This window comes from Oncorhynchus keta, chromosome 31 (genome assembly GCF_023373465.1).
Source record: "Oncorhynchus keta strain PuntledgeMale-10-30-2019 chromosome 31, Oket_V2, whole genome shotgun sequence".
Classification (NCBI taxonomy): Eukaryota; Metazoa; Chordata; class Actinopteri; order Salmoniformes; family Salmonidae; genus Oncorhynchus; species Oncorhynchus keta.
The window spans coordinates 18730568-18748094 of NC_068451.1; the positions used below are offsets into that span (position 1 = coordinate 18730568).

The window sequence follows — 17527 nt, forward strand, 5'->3', positions numbered from 1 at the left end:
ATGAGGACATTAACATTTTTATTCCCATTTGCTTATCAAACACACACACATAAACAAGCAAAACTAGTATTGAAGATCAGAATTTGTTTTATTTCCTCTGCTAAGAAAATCCAATTAGAGACAGTTGGCTCACATGCCTAATTAATTCATCCATCCAGACATGGGCTTTCTACTTCCTGTGCTTCTCCCCACTTCTCCTCTCATATACAGTAGTATTACCTAAAGGTCTGTGGTGGATCACCTGCCAACTGCCTCTCTGTCTGTCTATCACAGCCTGTCTCTCTGTCTGTCTATCACAGCCTGTCTCTCTGTCTGTCTATCACAGCCTGTCTCTCTGTCTGTCTATCACAGCCTGTCTCTCTGTCTGTCTATCACAGCCTGTCTCTCTGTCTGTCTATCACAGCCTGTCTCTCTGTCTGTCTATCACAGCCTGTCTCTCTGTCTGTCTATCACAGCATGTCTCTCTGTCTGTCTATCACAGCCTGTCTCTCTGTCTGTCTATCACAGCATGTCTCTCTGTCTGTCTATCAATAATAATAATAATAATAATATATGCCATTTAGCTGACGCTTTTATCCAAAGCGACTTACAGTCATGTGTGCATACATTCTACGTATGGGTGGTCCCGGGAATCGAACCCACTAACCTGGCGTTACAAGCGCCATGCTCTACCAACTGAGCCACAGAAGGACCACAGCCTGTCTCTCTGTCTGTCTATCACAGCCTGTCTCTCTGTCTGTCTATCCAGCCTGTCTCTCTGTCTGTCTATCACAGCCTGTCTCTCTGTCTGTCTATCACAGCCTGTCTCTCTGTCTGTCTATCCAGCCTGTCTCTCTGTCTGTCTATCACAGCCTGTCTCTCTGTCTGTCTATCACAGCCTGTCTCTCTGTCTGTCTATCACAGCCTGTCTCTCTGTATGTCTATCACAGCCTGTCTCTCTGTCTGTCTATCACAGCCTGTCTCTCTGTCTGTCTATCACAGCCTGTCTCTCTGTCTGTCTATCACAGCATGTCTCTCTGTCTGTCTATCACAGCCTGTCTCTCTGTCTGTCTATCACAGCATGTCTCTCTGTCTGTCTATCACAGCCTGTCTCTCTGTCTGTCTATCACAGCCTGTCTCTCTGTCTGTCTATCCAGCCTGTCTCTCTGTCTGTCTATCACAGCCTGTCTCTCTGTCTGTCTATCACAGCCTGTCTCTCTGTCTGTCTATCACAGCCTGTCTCTCTGTATGTCTATCACAGCCTGTCTCTCTGTATGTCTATCACAGCCTGTCTCTCTGTATGTCTATCATAGCATGTCTCTCTGTCTGTCTATCACAGCCTGTCTCTCTGTCTGTCTATCACAGCCTGTCTCTCTGTCTGTCTATCACAGCCTGTCTCTCTGTCTGTCTATCACAGCCTGTCTCTCTGTCTGTCTATCACAGCCTGTCTCTCTGTCTGTCTATCACAGCCTGTCTCTCTGTATGTCTATCACAGCCTGTCTCTCTGTCTGTCTATCACAGCCTGTCTATCTGTATGTCTATCACAGCCTGTCTCTCTGTCTGTCTATCCAGCCTGTCTCTCTGTATGTCTATCACAGCCTGTCTCTCTGTCTGTCTATCACAGCCTGTCTCTCTGTATGTCTATCACAGCCTGTCTCTCTGTCTGTCTATCACAGCCTGTCTCTCTGTATGTCTATCACAGCCTGTCTCTCTGTCTGTCTATCACAGCCTGTCTCTCTGTATGTCTATCACAGCCTGTCTCTCTGTCTGTCTATCACAGCCTGTCTCTCTGTCTGTCTATCACAGCCTGTCTCTCTGTCTGTCTATCACAGCCTGTCTCTCTGTATGTCTATCACAGCCTGTCTCTCTGTCTGTCTATCACAGCCTGTCTCTCTGTCTGTCTATCACAGCCTGTCTCTCTGTCTGTCTATCACAGCCTGTCTCTCTGTCTGTCTATCACAGCCTGTCTCTCTGTCTGTCTATCACAGCCTGTCTCTCTGTATGTCTATCACAGCCTGTCTCTCTGTCTGTCTATCACAGCCTGTCTCTCTGTCTGTCTATCACAGCCTGTCTCTCTGTCTGTCTATCACAGCCTGTCTCTCTGTCTGTCTATCACAGCCTGTCTCTCTGTCTGTCTATCACAGCCTGTCTCTCTGTCTGTCTATCACAGCCTGTCTCTCTGTATGTCTATCACAGCCTGTCTCTCTGTATGTCTATCACAGCCTGTCTCTCTGTATGTCTATCACAGCCTGTCTCTCTGTATGTCTATCACAGCCTGTCTCTCTGTCTGTCTATCACAGCCTGTCTCTCTGTCTGTCTATCCAGCCTGTCTCTCTGTCTGTCTATCACAGCCTGTCTCTCTGTCTGTCTATCACAGCCTGTCTCTCTGTCTGTCTATCACAGCCTGCCTCTCTGTCTGTCTATCACAGCCTGTCTCTCTGTCTGTCTATCACAGCCTGTCTCTCTGTCTGTCTATCACAGCCTGTCTATCTGTATGTCTATCACAGCCTGTCTCTCTGTCTGTCTATCACAGCCTGTCTCTCTGTCTGTCTATCACAGCCTGTCTCTCTGTCTGTCTATCACAGCCTGTCTCTCTGTCTGTCTATCACAGCCTGTCTATCTGTATGTCTATCACAGCCTGTCTCTCTGTCTGTCTATCACAGCCTGTCTCTCTGTCTGTCTATCACAGCCTGTCTATCTGTATGTCTATCACAGCCTGTCTCTCTGTCTGTCTATCACAGCCTGTCTCTCTGTCTGTCTATCACAGCCTGTCTCTCTGTAGGTCTATCACAGCCTGTCTCTCTGTCTGTCTATCACAGCCTGTCTCTCTGTCTGTCTATCACAGCCTGTCTCTCTGTAGGTCTATCACAGCCTGTCTCTCTGTCTGTCTATCACAGCCTGTCTCTCTGTCTGTCTATCACAGCCTGTCTCTCTGTCTGTCTATCACAGCCTGTCTCTCTGTCTGTCTATCACAGCCTGTCTCTCTGTCTGTCTATCAAAGCATTTCTCTCTGTCTGTCTATCACAGCCTGTCTCTCTGTCTGTCTATCACAGCCTGTCTCTCTGTCTGTCTATCACAGCCTGTCTCTCTGTCTGTCTATCACAGCCTGTCTCTCTGTCTGTCTATCACAGCCTGTCTCTCTGTCTGTCTATCACAGCCTGTCTCTCTGTCTGTCTATCACAGCCTGTCTCTCTGTCTGTCTATCACAGCCTGTCTCTCTGTCTGTCTATCACAGCCTGTCTCTCTGTCTGTCTATCACAGCCTGTCTCTCTGTCTGTCTATCACAGCCTGTCTCTCTGTCTGTCTATCACAGCCTGTCTCTCTGTCTGTCTATCACAGCCTGTCTCTCTGTCTGTCTATCACAGCATGTCTCTCTGTATGTCTATCACAGCCTGTCTCTCTGTCTGTCTATCACAGCCTGTCTCTCTGTATGTCTATCCAGCCTGTCTCTCTGTCTGTCTATCACAGCCTGTCTCTCTGTCTGTCTATCACAGCCTGTCTCTCTGTCTGTCTATCATAGCATGTCTCTCTGTATGTCTATCACAGCATGTCTCTCTGTATGTCTATCACAGCCTGTCTCTCTGTCTGTCTATCACAGCCTGTCTCTCTGTCTGTCTATCACAGCCTGTCTCTCTGTCTGTCTATCACAGCCTGTCTCTCTGTCTGTCTATCACAGCCTGTCTCTCTGTCTGTCTATCACAGCCTGTCTCTCTGTCTGTCTATCACAGCCTGTCTCTCTGTCTGTCTATCACAGCCTGTCTCTCTGTCTGTCTATCATAGCATGTCTCTCTGTATGTCTATCACAGCATGTCTCTCTGTATGTCTATCACAGCCTGTCTCTCTGTCTGTCTATCACAGCCTGTCTCTCTGTCTGTCTATCACAGCCTGTCTCTCTGTCTGTCTATCACAGCCTGTCTCTCTGTCTGTCTATCACAGCCTGTCTCTCTGTCTGTCTATCACAGCCCGTCTCTCTGTCTGTCTATCACAGCCTGTCTCTCTGTCTGTCTATCACAGCCTGTCTCTCTGTCTGTCTATCACAGCCTGTCTCTCTGTCTGTCTATCACAGCCTGTCTCTCTGTCTGTCTATCACAGCCTGTCTCTCTGTCTGTCTATCACAGCCTGTCTCTCTGTATGTCTATCACAGCCTGTCTCTCTGTCTGTCTATCACAGCCTGTCTCTCTGTCTGTCTATCACAGCCTGTCTCTCTGTCTGTCTATCACAGCCTGTCTCTCTGTCTGTCTATCACAGCCTGTCTCTCTGTCTGTCTATCACAGCCTGTCTCTCTGTCTGTCTATCACAGCCTGTCTCTCTGTATGTCTATCACAGCCTGTCTCTCTGTCTGTCTATCACAGCCTGTCTCTCTGTCTGTCTATCACAGCCTGTCTCTCTGTCTGTCTATCACAGCCTGTCTCTCTGTCTGTCTATCACAGCCTGTCTCTCTGTCTGTCTATCACAGCCTGTCTCTCTGTCTGTCTATCACAGCCTGTCTCTCTGTCTGTCTATCACAGCCTGTCTCTCTGTCTGTCTATCACAGCCTGTCTCTCTGTATCTCTATCACAGCCTACCTCTGTCTGTCTATCACAGCCTGTCTCTCTGTCTGTCTATCACAGCCTGTCTCTCTGTCTGTCTATCACAGCCTGTCTCTCTGTATGTCTATCCAGCCTGTCTCTCTGTCTGTCTATCACAGCCTGTCTCTCTGTCTGTCTATCACAGCCTGTCTCTCTGTATGTCTATCACAGCCTGTCTCTCTGTAGGTCTATCACAGCCTGTCTCTCTGTATGTCTATCCAGCCTGTCTCTCTGTCTGTCTATCACAGCCTGTCTCTCTGTCTGTCTATCACAGCCTGTCTCTCTGTCTGTCTATCACAGCCTGTCTCTCTGTCTGTCTATCACAGCCTGTCTCTCTGTCTGTCTATCACAGCCTGTCTCTCTGTCTGTCTATCACAGCCTGTCTCTCTGTCTGTCTATCACAGCCTGTCTCTCTGTCTGTCTATCACAGCCTGTCTCTCTGTATGTCTATCCAGCCTGTCTCTCTGTCTGTCTATCACAGCCTGTCTCTCTGTCTGTCTATCACAGCCTGTCTCTCTGTCTGTCTATCACAGCCTGTCTCTCTGTCTGTCTATCACAGCCTGTCTCTCTGTCTGTCTATCACAGCCTGTCTCTCTGTCTGTCTATCACAGCCTGTCTCTCTGTATGTCTATCCAGCCTGTCTCTCTGTCTGTCTATCACAGCCTGTCTCTCTGTCTGTCTATCACAGCCTGTCTCTCTGTATGTCTATCCAGCCTGTCTCTCTGTCTGTCTATCACAGCCTGTCTCTCTGTCTGTCTATCACAGCCCGTCTCTCTGTCTGTCTATCACAGCCTGTCTCTCTGTCTGTCTATCACAGCCTGTCTCTCTGTATGTCTATCACAGCCTGTCTCTCTGTCTGTCTATCACAGCCTGTCTCTCTGTCTGTCTATCACAGCCTGTCTCTCTGTCTGTCTATCACAGCCTGTCTCTCTGTCTGTCTATCACAGCCTGTCTCTCTGTCTGTCTATCACAGCCTGTCTCTCTGTATGTCTATCACAGCCTGTCTCTCTGTCTGTCTATCACAGCCTGTCTCTCTGTCTGTCTATCACAGCCTGTCTCTCTGTCTGTCTATCACAGCCTGTCTCTCTGTCTGTCTATCACAGCCTGTCTCTCTGTCTGTCTATCACAGCCTGTCTCTCTGTCTGTCTATCACAGCCTGTCTCTCTGTCTGTCTATCACAGCCTGTCTCTCTGTCTGTCTATCACAGCCTGTCTCTCTGTATGTCTATCACAGCCTGTCTCTCTGTCTGTCTATCACAGCCTGTCTCTCTGTCTGTCTATCACAGCCTGTCTCTCTGTCTGTCTATCACAGCCTGTCTCTCTGTCTGTCTATCACAGCCTGTCTCTCTGTCTGTCTATCACAGCCTGTCTCTCTGTCTGTCTATCACAGCCTGTCTCTCTGTATGTCTATCACAGCCTGTCTCTCTGTATGTCTATCACAGCCTGTCTCTCTGTATGTCTATCACAGCCTGTCTCTCTGTATGTCTATCACAGCCTGTCTCTCTGTCTGTCTATCACAGCCTGTCTCTCTGTCTGTCTATCCAGCCTGTCTCTCTGTCTGTCTATCACAGCCTGTCTCTCTGTCTGTCTATCACAGCCTGTCTCTCTGTCTGTCTATCACAGCCTGCCTCTCTGTCTGTCTATCACAGCCTGTCTCTCTGTCTGTCTATCACAGCCTGTCTCTCTGTCTGTCTATCACAGCCTGTCTATCTGTATGTCTATCACAGCCTGTCTCTCTGTCTGTCTATCACAGCCTGGCTCTCTGTCTGTCTATCACAGCCTGTCTCTCTGTCTGTCTATCACAGCCTGTCTCTCTGTCTGTCTATCACAGCCTGTCTATCTGTATGTCTATCACAGCCTGTCTCTCTGTCTGTCTATCACAGCCTGTCTCTCTGTCTGTCTATCACAGCCTGTCTATCTGTATGTCTATCACAGCCTGTCTCTCTGTCTGTCTATCACAGCCTGTCTCTCTGTCTGTCTATCACAGCCTGTCTCTCTGTAGGTCTATCACAGCCTGTCTCTCTGTCTGTCTATCACAGCCTGTCTCTCTGTCTGTCTATCACAGCCTGTCTCTCTGTAGGTCTATCACAGCCTGTCTCTCTGTCTGTCTATCACAGCCTGTCTCTCTGTCTGTCTATCACAGCCTGTCTCTCTGTCTGTCTATCACAGCCTGTCTCTCTGTCTGTCTATCACAGCCTGTCTCTCTGTCTGTCTATCAAAGCATTTCTCTCTGTCTGTCTATCACAGCCTGTCTCTCTGTCTGTCTATCACAGCCTGTCTCTCTGTCTGTCTATCACAGCCTGTCTCTCTGTCTGTCTATCACAGCCTGTCTCTCTGTCTGTCTATCACAGCCTGTCTCTCTGTCTGTCTATCACAGCCTGTCTCTCTGTCTGTCTATCACAGCCTGTCTCTCTGTATGTCTATCCAGCCTGTCTCTCTGTCTGTCTATCACAGCCTGTCTCTCTGTCTGTCTATCACAGCCTGTCTCTCTGTCTGTCTATCACAGCCTGTCTCTCTGTCTGTCTATCACAGCCTGTCTCTCTGTCTGTCTATCACAGCCTGTCTCTCTGTCTGTCTATCACAGCCTGTCTCTCTGTCTGTCTATCACAGCCTGTCTCTCTGTCTGTCTATCACAGCATGTCTCTCTGTATGTCTATCACAGCCTGTCTCTCTGTCTGTCTATCACAGCCTGTCTCTCTGTATGTCTATCCAGCCTGTCTCTCTGTCTGTCTATCACAGCCTGTCTCTCTGTCTGTCTATCACAGCCTGTCTCTCTGTCTGTCTATCATAGCATGTCTCTCTGTATGTCTATCACAGCATGTCTCTCTGTATGTCTATCACAGCCTGTCTCTCTGTCTGTCTATCACAGCCTGTCTCTCTGTCTGTCTATCACAGCCTGTCTCTCTGTCTGTCTATCACAGCCTGTCTCTCTGTCTGTCTATCACAGCCTGTCTCTCTGTCTGTCTATCACAGCCTGTCTCTCTGTCTGTCTATCACAGCCTGTCTCTCTGTCTGTCTATCACAGCCTGTCTCTCTGTCTGTCTATCATAGCATGTCTCTCTGTATGTCTATCACAGCATGTCTCTCTGTATGTCTATCACAGCCTGTCTCTCTGTCTGTCTATCACAGCCTGTCTCTCTGTCTGTCTATCACAGCCTGTCTCTCTGTCTGTCTATCACAGCCTGTCTCTCTGTCTGTCTATCACAGCCTGTCTCTCTGTCTGTCTATCACAGCCTGTCTCTCTGTCTGTCTATCACAGCCTGTCTCTCTGTCTGTCTATCACAGCCTGTCTCTCTGTCTGTCTATCACAGCCTGTCTCTCTGTCTGTCTATCACAGCCTGTCTCTCTGTCTGTCTATCACAGCCTGTCTCTCTGTCTGTCTATCACAGCCTGTCTCTCTGTATGTCTATCACAGCCTGTCTCTCTGTCTGTCTATCACAGCCTGTCTCTCTGTCTGTCTATCACAGCCTGTCTCTCTGTCTGTCTATCACAGCCTGTCTCTCTGTCTGTCTATCACAGCCTGTCTCTCTGTCTGTCTATCACAGCCTGTCTCTCTGTCTGTCTATCACAGCCTGTCTCTCTGTATGTCTATCACAGCCTGTCTCTCTGTCTGTCTATCACAGCCTGTCTCTCTGTCTGTCTATCACAGCCTGTCTCTCTGTCTGTCTATCACAGCCTGTCTCTCTGTCTGTCTATCACAGCCTGTCTCTCTGTCTGTCTATCACAGCCTGTCTCTCTGTCTGTCTATCACAGCCTGTCTCTCTGTCTGTCTATCACAGCCTGTCTCTCTGTCTGTCTATCACAGCCTGTCTCTCTGTATCTCTATCACAGCCTACCTCTGTCTGTCTATCACAGCCTGTCTCTCTGTCTGTCTATCACAGCCTGTCTCTCTGTCTGTCTATCACAGCCTGTCTCTCTGTATGTCTATCCAGCCTGTCTCTCTGTCTGTCTATCACAGCCTGTCTCTCTGTCTGTCTATCACAGCCTGTCTCTCTGTATGTCTATCACAGCCTGTCTCTCTGTAGGTCTATCACAGCCTGTCTCTCTGTATGTCTATCCAGCCTGTCTCTCTGTCTGTCTATCACAGCCTGTCTCTCTGTCTGTCTATCACAGCCTGTCTCTCTGTCTGTCTATCACAGCCTGTCTCTCTGTCTGTCTATCACAGCCTGTCTCTCTGTCTGTCTATCACAGCCTGTCTCTCTGTCTGTCTATCACAGCCTGTCTCTCTGTCTGTCTATCACAGCCTGTCTCTCTGTCTGTCTATCACAGCCTGTCTCTCTGTATGTCTATCCAGCCTGTCTCTCTGTCTGTCTATCACAGCCTGTCTCTCTGTCTGTCTATCACAGCCTGTCTCTCTGTCTGTCTATCACAGCCTGTCTCTCTGTCTGTCTATCACAGCCTGTCTCTCTGTCTGTCTATCACAGCCTGTCTCTCTGTCTGTCTATCACAGCCTGTCTCTCTGTATGTCTATCCAGCCTGTCTCTCTGTCTGTCTATCACAGCCTGTCTCTCTGTCTGTCTATCACAGCCTGTCTCTCTGTATGTCTATCCAGCCTGTCTCTCTGTCTGTCTATCACAGCCTGTCTCTCTGTCTGTCTATCACAGCCCGTCTCTCTGTCTGTCTATCACAGCCTGTCTCTCTGTCTGTCTATCACAGCCTGTCTCTCTGTATGTCTATCACAGCCTGTCTCTCTGTCTGTCTATCACAGCCTGTCTCTCTGTCTGTCTATCACAGCCTGTCTCTCTGTCTGTCTATCACAGCCTGTCTCTCTGTATGTCTATCCAGCCTGTCTCTCTGTCTGTCTATCACAGCCTGTCTCTCTGTCTGTCTATCACAGCCTGCCTCTCTGTCTGTCTATCACAGCCTGTCTCTCTGTCTGTCTATCACAGCCTGCCTCTCTGTCTGTCTATCACAGCCTGTCTCTCTGTATGTCTATCACAGCCTGCCTCTGTCTGTCTATCACAGCCTGTCTCTCTGTCTGTCTATCACAGCCTGTCTCTCTGTCTGTCTATCACAGCCTGCCTCTCTGTCTGTCTATCACAGCCTGTCTCTCTGTCTGTCTATCACAGCCTGTCTCTCTGTCTGTCTATCACAGCCTGTCTCTCTGTCTGTCTATCACAGCCTGTCTCTCTGTCTGTCTATCACAGCCTGTCTCTCTGTCTGTCTATCACAGCCTGTCTCTCTGTCTGTCTATCACAGCCTGTCTCTCTGTCTGTCTATCACAGCCTGTCTCTCTGTCTGTCTATCACAGCCTGTCTCTCTGTCTGTCTATCACAGCCTGTCTCTCTGTCTGTCTATCACAGCCTGTCTCTCTGTCTGTCTATCACAGCCTGTCTCTCTGTCTGTCTATCACAGCCTGTCTCTCTGTCTGTCTATCACAGCCTGTCTCTCTGTATGTCTATCACAGCCTGTCTCTCTGTATGTCTATCACAGCCTGCCTCTGTCTGTCTATCACAGCCTGTCTCTCTGTCTGTCTATCACAGCCTGTCTCTCTGTCTGTCTATCACAGCCTGCCTCTCTGTCTGTCTATCACAGCCTGTCTCTCTGTCTGTCTATCACAGCCTGTCTCTCTGTATGTCTATCACAGCCTGTCTCTCTGTATGTCTATCACAGCCTGTCTCTCTGTATGTCTATCACAGCCTGTCTCTCTGTCTGTCTATCACAGCCTGTCTCTCTGTATGTATATCACAGCCTGTCTCTCTGTAGGTCTATCACAGCCTGTCTCTCTGTATGTCTATCACAGCATGTCTCTCTGTCTGTCTATCACAGCCTGTCTCTCTGTATGTATATCACAGCATGTCTCTCTGTAGGTCTATCACAGCCTGTCTCTCTGTATGTCTATCACAGCATGTCTCTCTGTAGGTCTATCACAGCCTGTCTCTCTGTATGTCTATCACAGCATGTCTCTCTGTAGGTCTATCACAGTCTGTCTCTCTGTATGTCTATCACAGCCTGTCTCTCTGTATGTCTATCACAGCCTGTCTCTCTGTATGTCTATCACAGCCTGTCTCTCTGTCTGTCTATCACAGCCTGTCTCTCTGTCTGTCTATCACAGCCTGTCTCTCTGTATGTCTATCACAGCCTGTCTCTCTGTATGTCTATCACAGCCTGTCTCTCTGTATGTCTATCACAGCCTGTCTCTCTGTATGTCTATCACAGCCTGTCTCTCTGTATGTCTATCACAGCCTGTCTATCTGTATGTCTATCACAGCCTGTCTCTCTATCACAGCCTGTCTCTCTGTCTGTCTATCATAGCATGTCTCTCTGTATGTCTATCACAGCCTGTCTCTCTGTCTGTCTATCACAGCCTGTCTCTCTGTATGTCTATCACAGCCTGTCTCTCTGTATGTCTATCACAGCCTGTCTCTCTGTATGTCTATCACAGCCTGTCTCTCTGTATGTCTATCACAGCCTGTCTATCTGTCTGTCTATCACAGCCTGTCTCTCTGTCTGTCTATCACAGCCTGTCTCTCTGTATGTCTATCCAGCCTGTCTCTCTGTCTGTCTATCACAGCCTGTCTCTCTGTATGTCTATCACAGCCTGCCTCTGTCTGTCTATCACAGCCTGTCTCTCTGTCTGTCTATCACAGCCTGTCTCTCTGTCTGTCTATCACAGCCTGCCTCTCTGTCTGTCTATCACAGCCTGTCTCTCTGTCTGTCTATCACAGCCTGTCTCTCTGTATGTCTATCACAGCCTGTCTCTCTGTATGTCTATCACAGCCTGTCTCTCTGTATGTCTATCACAGCCTGTCTCTCTGTCTGTCTATCACAGCCTGTCTCTCTGTATGTATATCACAGCCTGTCTCTCTGTAGGTCTATCACAGCCTGTCTCTCTGTATGTCTATCACAGCATGTCTCTCTGTCTGTCTATCACAGCCTGTCTCTCTGTATGTATATCACAGCATGTCTCTCTGTAGGTCTATCACAGCCTGTCTCTCTGTATGTCTATCACAGCATGTCTCTCTGTAGGTCTATCACAGCCTGTCTCTCTGTATGTCTATCACAGCCTGTCTCTCTGTAGGTCTATCACAGTCTGTCTCTCTGTATGTCTATCACAGCCTGTCTCTCTGTATGTCTATCACAGCCTGTCTCTCTGTATGTCTATCACAGCCTGTCTCTCTGTCTGTCTATCACAGCCTGTCTCTCTGTCTGTCTATCACAGCCTGTCTCTCTGTATGTCTATCACAGCCTGTCTCTCTGTATGTCTATCACAGCCTGTCTCTCTGTATGTCTATCACAGCCTGTCTCTCTGTATGTCTATCACAGCCTGTCTCTCTGTATGTCTATCACAGCCTGTCTATCTGTATGTCTATCACAGCCTGTCTCTCTATCACAGCCTGTCTCTCTGTCTGTCTATCATAGCATGTCTCTCTGTATGTCTATCACAGCCTGTCTCTCTGTCTGTCTATCACAGCCTGTCTCTCTGTATGTCTATCACAGCCTGTCTCTCTGTATGTCTATCACAGCCTGTCTCTCTGTATGTCTATCACAGCCTGTCTCTCTGTATGTCTATCACAGCCTGTCTATCTGTATGTCTATCACAGCCTGTCTCTCTGTATGTCTATCACAGCCTGTCTCTTTGTATGTCTATCATAGCCTGTCTCTCTGTCTGTCTATCACAGCCTGTCTCTCTGTCTGTCTATCACAGCCTGTCTCTCTGTATGTCTATCACAGTCTATCCTCCATGAGGATACCTCTGACGTTCCAACCAGATTCCTTCATCTCCATTGTCACATTGTTGCACTCTCCACAGGTCATTATCCCAACCAGCTGTCTTCAAACTATATCACACACACACACACACACACACACACACACACACACACACACACACACACACACACACACACACACACACACACACACACACACACACACACACACACACACACACACACACACACACACACACACTACCTGACAAGGGAGGGAAGGAGATTATACAGTGTCTTCAATGTGGATACAGTATAGAACAAGTGACATCATCACTGCAATGTACTGTATCTATTGGTTGATTGTTAAAACTTCTTAAGGATGACGCAGAATACAGTTCCCATGCAGGAACATCACTCAGCGGAATTTCAGAGCGCCACCTATAGTTTATGATAAAACTCAAACTTTCATTAAACTTTCATTAAAATACACATTCAAGGTAATGAATTAAAGCTACACTCGTTGTGAATCTATCCACCAAGTCAGATTTGTAAAATGCTTTTCGGCGAAAGCATGAGAAGCTATTATCTGATAGCATGTACCCCCAAAATACTGCAACGTCACCTAACACGACAGATTTTGCGGTAGCCGGCGCTACCCAAAACGCAGAAATAAAATATAACACATTCATTACCTTTGACGAGCTTCTTTCTTTGCACTCCTAGATGTCCCATAAACATCACTATTGGGTCTTTTTTTTCGATTAAATCGGTCCATATATAGCCTAGATATCGATCTATGAAGACTGTGTAATCAAGGAAAAAACTGAGTTTGATAACGCAACGTCATTTTTTTAAATTAAAAAAGTCGATGATAAACTTTCACAAAACACTTCGAAATACTTTTGTAATGCAACTTTAGGTATTAGTAAACGTTAATAATCTATCAAAATGATCACGGGGCGATGTATATTCAATAGCTCCACGTCCTGATATCGTGTCCAAATATTCCTCAACCAAAACATCCGGTCGGAGACCCGGAAAAAATGCGCTGCCTTGTTTCGGTTTGACCAAGAAACAAATCCGAGACAAATGACAAGACTGTTGACATCGTGTGGAAGCTGTAGGTATTGCAACCTCGGCCCCATTTAATGTGGTTCACGTTTAACAATTGGTTGAAGTGGCGCATGGATATATTTTCCCATTTTCAGTGATCAGATTTTCCTGCACTTTTTGATGAAACGCACGTTCTGTTATAGTCACAGCCGTGATTTAACCAGTTTTATAAACGTCTGAGTGTTTTCTATCCACACATACTAATCATATGCATATACTATATTCCTGGCATGAGTAGCAGGGCGCTGAAATGTTGCGCGATTTTTAACAAAAAGCTGCAAAAATTCGCATGAGCCCTAACAGGTTTTAAACCAATGGCTGGATAGGTATTTGGATAGGTATTTGGATAGGTATTTGCAAGATGATTGTAATTTGCAGCATTGTTTTCAGGGTACCTAGGGGACATTTGTTTGTTTTGTTTCACTACAAGCTCAGCATAGAACATGTTGATAGTCTTATAATACCTCCCACAGTAGCCTGCGTCTGTTTCAAGGTGAGGCCTCCATACAGCCAGACATAATAAAGTGTGATTGTGGAGGAAATGGTCTTTGTGAGGCTCCTACACACAGCAGGGCAGAGAACAAAGACAATCAGAGAGAGAGACAGGAGAGCTCGACTTTCCATTTCTGCTGCCATACAATGGATACAATTAGCAGAGATGGAGTTGGCTGCGGGCCCATTGACTGGAGCAGGATTAGAGAGGAGAGACACTGCTCTGAGGAGAGAGAAGGGAGGACTCTCATAGTACACACACTGAGATATCCACATCTGAATGACTGGGAATGATCCACGCCACACGAGAGACACCCCGTTGAGAGATTGTAGACACACACACACACTTATGTACAGGAGCACACACGTACAGATGAACACACACACACATTTGCAATTCAGTCTCACACAAAGAAACAATGTCTTAGTTACGACACTCTTCTTCGATGATAGTCAAGCATGAAAACGCAAATGTCTATTGTAGGCTATGAACCAATACACACACTAAACAGTAACACACACTTGCACGTGCAGAGAATTAAGTGTCCTGGAAGTACAGTGAGTGTGAGTGTGTGTGTGTGTGTGTGTGTGTGTGTGTGTGTGTGTGTGTGTGTGTGTGTGTGTGTGTGTGTGTGTGTGTGTGTGCGTGCGTGCGTGCGTGCGTGCGTGCGTGCGTGCGTGCGTGCGTGCGTGCGAGAGAGAGAGGCAAAAATATAGCCATATGCTCCAAGACTCCATCACTATTATGACAACAGCAGCTGTCATAGAACAGATCCTGTCTCTCTCATTCGCACTGTGTGTGTGTGTAGATAGGTGATTACGGTCACCTTGGCACCATCGTAAAAACACACACACAAACACACACTACTTCAGTTTGTTCTATCCTTCAGTCTAACCATCTAAGCTTTTCATAACCTTCACTTGTTTGCCTTTGTTTGTGCTACTCATTAGGACAGAGAAACACACAAAGAGCTGAGGATGATTCTGGATCAGGTCCAGAAACAAATGAACCAGCAGGGACACAGAACCCATGACACTGAGGCTGACAGGAAGTCAGCCTTTTCCTCCCCTCTCTCCCCTCTCCTTGATGCTCTCCAAGCCCCTCATTCCTCCCCCTTATCCCCATTTCCCACTACCTTCTCTCCCCTCCCTTCTATCCCCCTTCCTATTCCCCATTGCCCTCGTCGTCTCCTTTCAGAACACATATGTCACTGAGATCCCCTAGGCTAGGCTGACCGTGTCTATGTGTGTGTGAATCCACAGCAGTAATTCCATGGGATTTCCATTCTTTCTCATTTAGCATGTTGTCCATTATTTTCTCATTGCCTTCCAGTAATATGTCTACTCTATAATGAGGGGGGGTTTACATTATTGATGAAGGTGTCTCCCCTGCCTGGGTGGCTAGAGGGATGGATGGAGGGGTGAATGGAGGGATTTGGAGATAGAGGGATGATTTCCTGTGAGGCAGTCTTTGTCTGGTCTGTGCTGCCAGTCTGAGCCGATCCCCTCTGGAAACCAGTCAAACCGCGTGGGTAGTATTTACAGAGCTGGGCACCATGAAAGGAGACAGGCCATATGGTGCTACCGCTTCAGGAGAGGTCTAACACAACACACACACACACACACACACACACACACACACACACACACACACACACACACACACACACACACACACACACACACACACACACACACACACACACACAGACAGACAGCAAGACAGAGAGAGCGAGAGAGCAAGCAAAACAGAGAGAGAGAGAGAGAGATTGAGAGAGAGAGAGAAAGAAAGAAAGAAAGAGACAAACAGAGAATCTGTGAGAGAGAGAGAGAGAGAGAGAGAGAGAGAGAGAGAGAGAGAGAGAGAGAGAGAGAGAGAGAGAGAGAGAGAGAGAGAAATAAAGAAAGAGAGTGTGAGAGAGAGAGAAGAGAGAGAGAAGAGAGAGAGCGAGAGAGAGAGAGACAGAGAGGGCGAGAGAGGGACAGATACATAAAGAGACAGAGACAGAGAGTGTGAGAGAGAAAGAAAGAGACAAAGAGAGTGAGAGAGAGAGAGAGAGAGAGAGAGAGAGAGAGAGAGAGAGAGAGAGAAAGAAAGAGACAAAGAGAGTGTGTGAGAGAGAGAGAGAGAGAGAGAGAGAGAGAGAGAGAGAGAGAGAGAGAGAGAGAGAGAGAGAGAGAGAGAGAGAGAGAGAGAGAGAGAGAGAGAGAGAGAGAGAGAGAGAGAGAGAGAGACAAGAGAGAGAGAGAGAGAGAGAGAGAGAGAGAGAGAGAGAGAGAAGAGAGAGAGAAGAGAGCGAGAGAAGAGAGCGAGAGAAGAGAGCGAGAGAAGAGAGCGAGAGAGAGAGAGAGAGAGAGAGAGAGAGAGAAGAGAGAGAGAGAGAGCGAGAGAGAGAGAGAAGAGAGAGAGAGAGAGAGAGAGAGAGAAGAGAGAGAGAGAGAGAGAGAGAGAAGAGAGAGAGAGAGAGAGAGAGAGAGAGAGAGAGAGAGAGAGAGAGAGAAGAGAGAGAGAGAGAGAGAGAGAGAAGAGAGAGAGAGAGAGAGAGAGAGAGAGAGAGAGAGAGAGAGAGAGAGAGAGAGAGAGAGAGAGAAGAGAGAGAGAGAGAGAGAGAGAGAGAGAGAGAGAGAAAGAAAGAGAGTGTGAGAGAGAGAGAAGAGAGCGAGAAGAGAGAGAGAGAGGGAAGAGAGCGAGAAGAGAGAGAGCGAGAGAGAGACAGAGAGAGCGCGAGAGGGACAGAGACATAAAGAGACAGAGACAGAGAGAAGCACAGAAATACAAAAGAGTGCTAGTCAGACAAAGCAAAGCCACCTACCGAAGTCGGCCAGTTTGAGTTCTCCAGTGTCAGAGATGAGCAGGTTCTGAGGCTTGAGGTCGCGGTGCAGGATATACCTCTGGTGGATGTAGGACAGACCTCTCAGCAACTGGTACAGGAACAACTGATAGACATAGAGGAGATCCACCGATAATCATTCATCATTAGATGTAATATCTATGAATGATTCAATCATTCAATTCATGAGTTCATTAGATTCATGATACATTTATTTAGAGTAGGCTAATCATGAATCATTCAAACAATGTATATCATGTGTCTTCAATGCATTTCCAAGTCATCCACTATGCTGTCAATAGCAATATTTCCTTGTAACCTTTTTATTTTGTATCCTGCTATTTGTCCATCTAGTATCAACATCTCTCTTCTTCTCCATCTCTCTGGCTGATTCATAGCATTGTTTGGACTCATACGTAACAGAGAAAGGCTTTCCTGCCCATAGACGAGTCATAACAGCAAGCCATCAGTAGGAGGTGTTAATGTCTTCATTCAGCCTCAACACAACACCAGCCCTGGTATATTAACTTCCACAACTCATTTACACCACATCATTAACTCTATAACGCTTGCACGCACACACACTCGCACACACCCTCACTCCACTCCCCAACGTCAATACTAGCCAATCAACCCAGAACTCCCCTCCCATCTTTTCCTCAGCTTGGACTATTGACCAGTGATCAAATAGATGCCCTCACAAAGACCATCTGATCTCACACATCAATAACAAATAGTGACTGGTTCATTCGAAGGCTTGAGAGGAAATCAATAAATAAACAATATAAATTAAATACATTAAAAAAAAACGTCTGTTCTATTTATGAATATGTCATAAAAATATAATATTCTGACTTCAACCACCCACAAAGTGGTTTTCAGTTACATTC

The 17527-nt window shown here is 47.2% G+C and overlaps 1 protein-coding gene across 3 annotated transcripts in view; it reads right to left on the bottom strand.

Annotated features, from left to right (window-relative positions):
• LOC118372994 (cyclin-dependent kinase 14) overlaps positions 1-17527 on the bottom strand; it is a 284041-nt gene that overhangs the window by 178937 nt on the left and 87577 nt on the right. For all 3 annotated transcript variants that reach the window (XR_008088001.1, XR_008088002.1, XM_052489873.1), the window contains one exon: positions 16620-16743. Coding sequence is in view for 1 of the 3 variants with exons in the window: in XM_052489873.1 (XP_052345833.1) it covers positions 16620-16743 (124 nt within the window). In the remaining 2 variants the exon portion in view is untranslated. The remainder of the gene's footprint in view (positions 1-16619; positions 16744-17527) is intronic.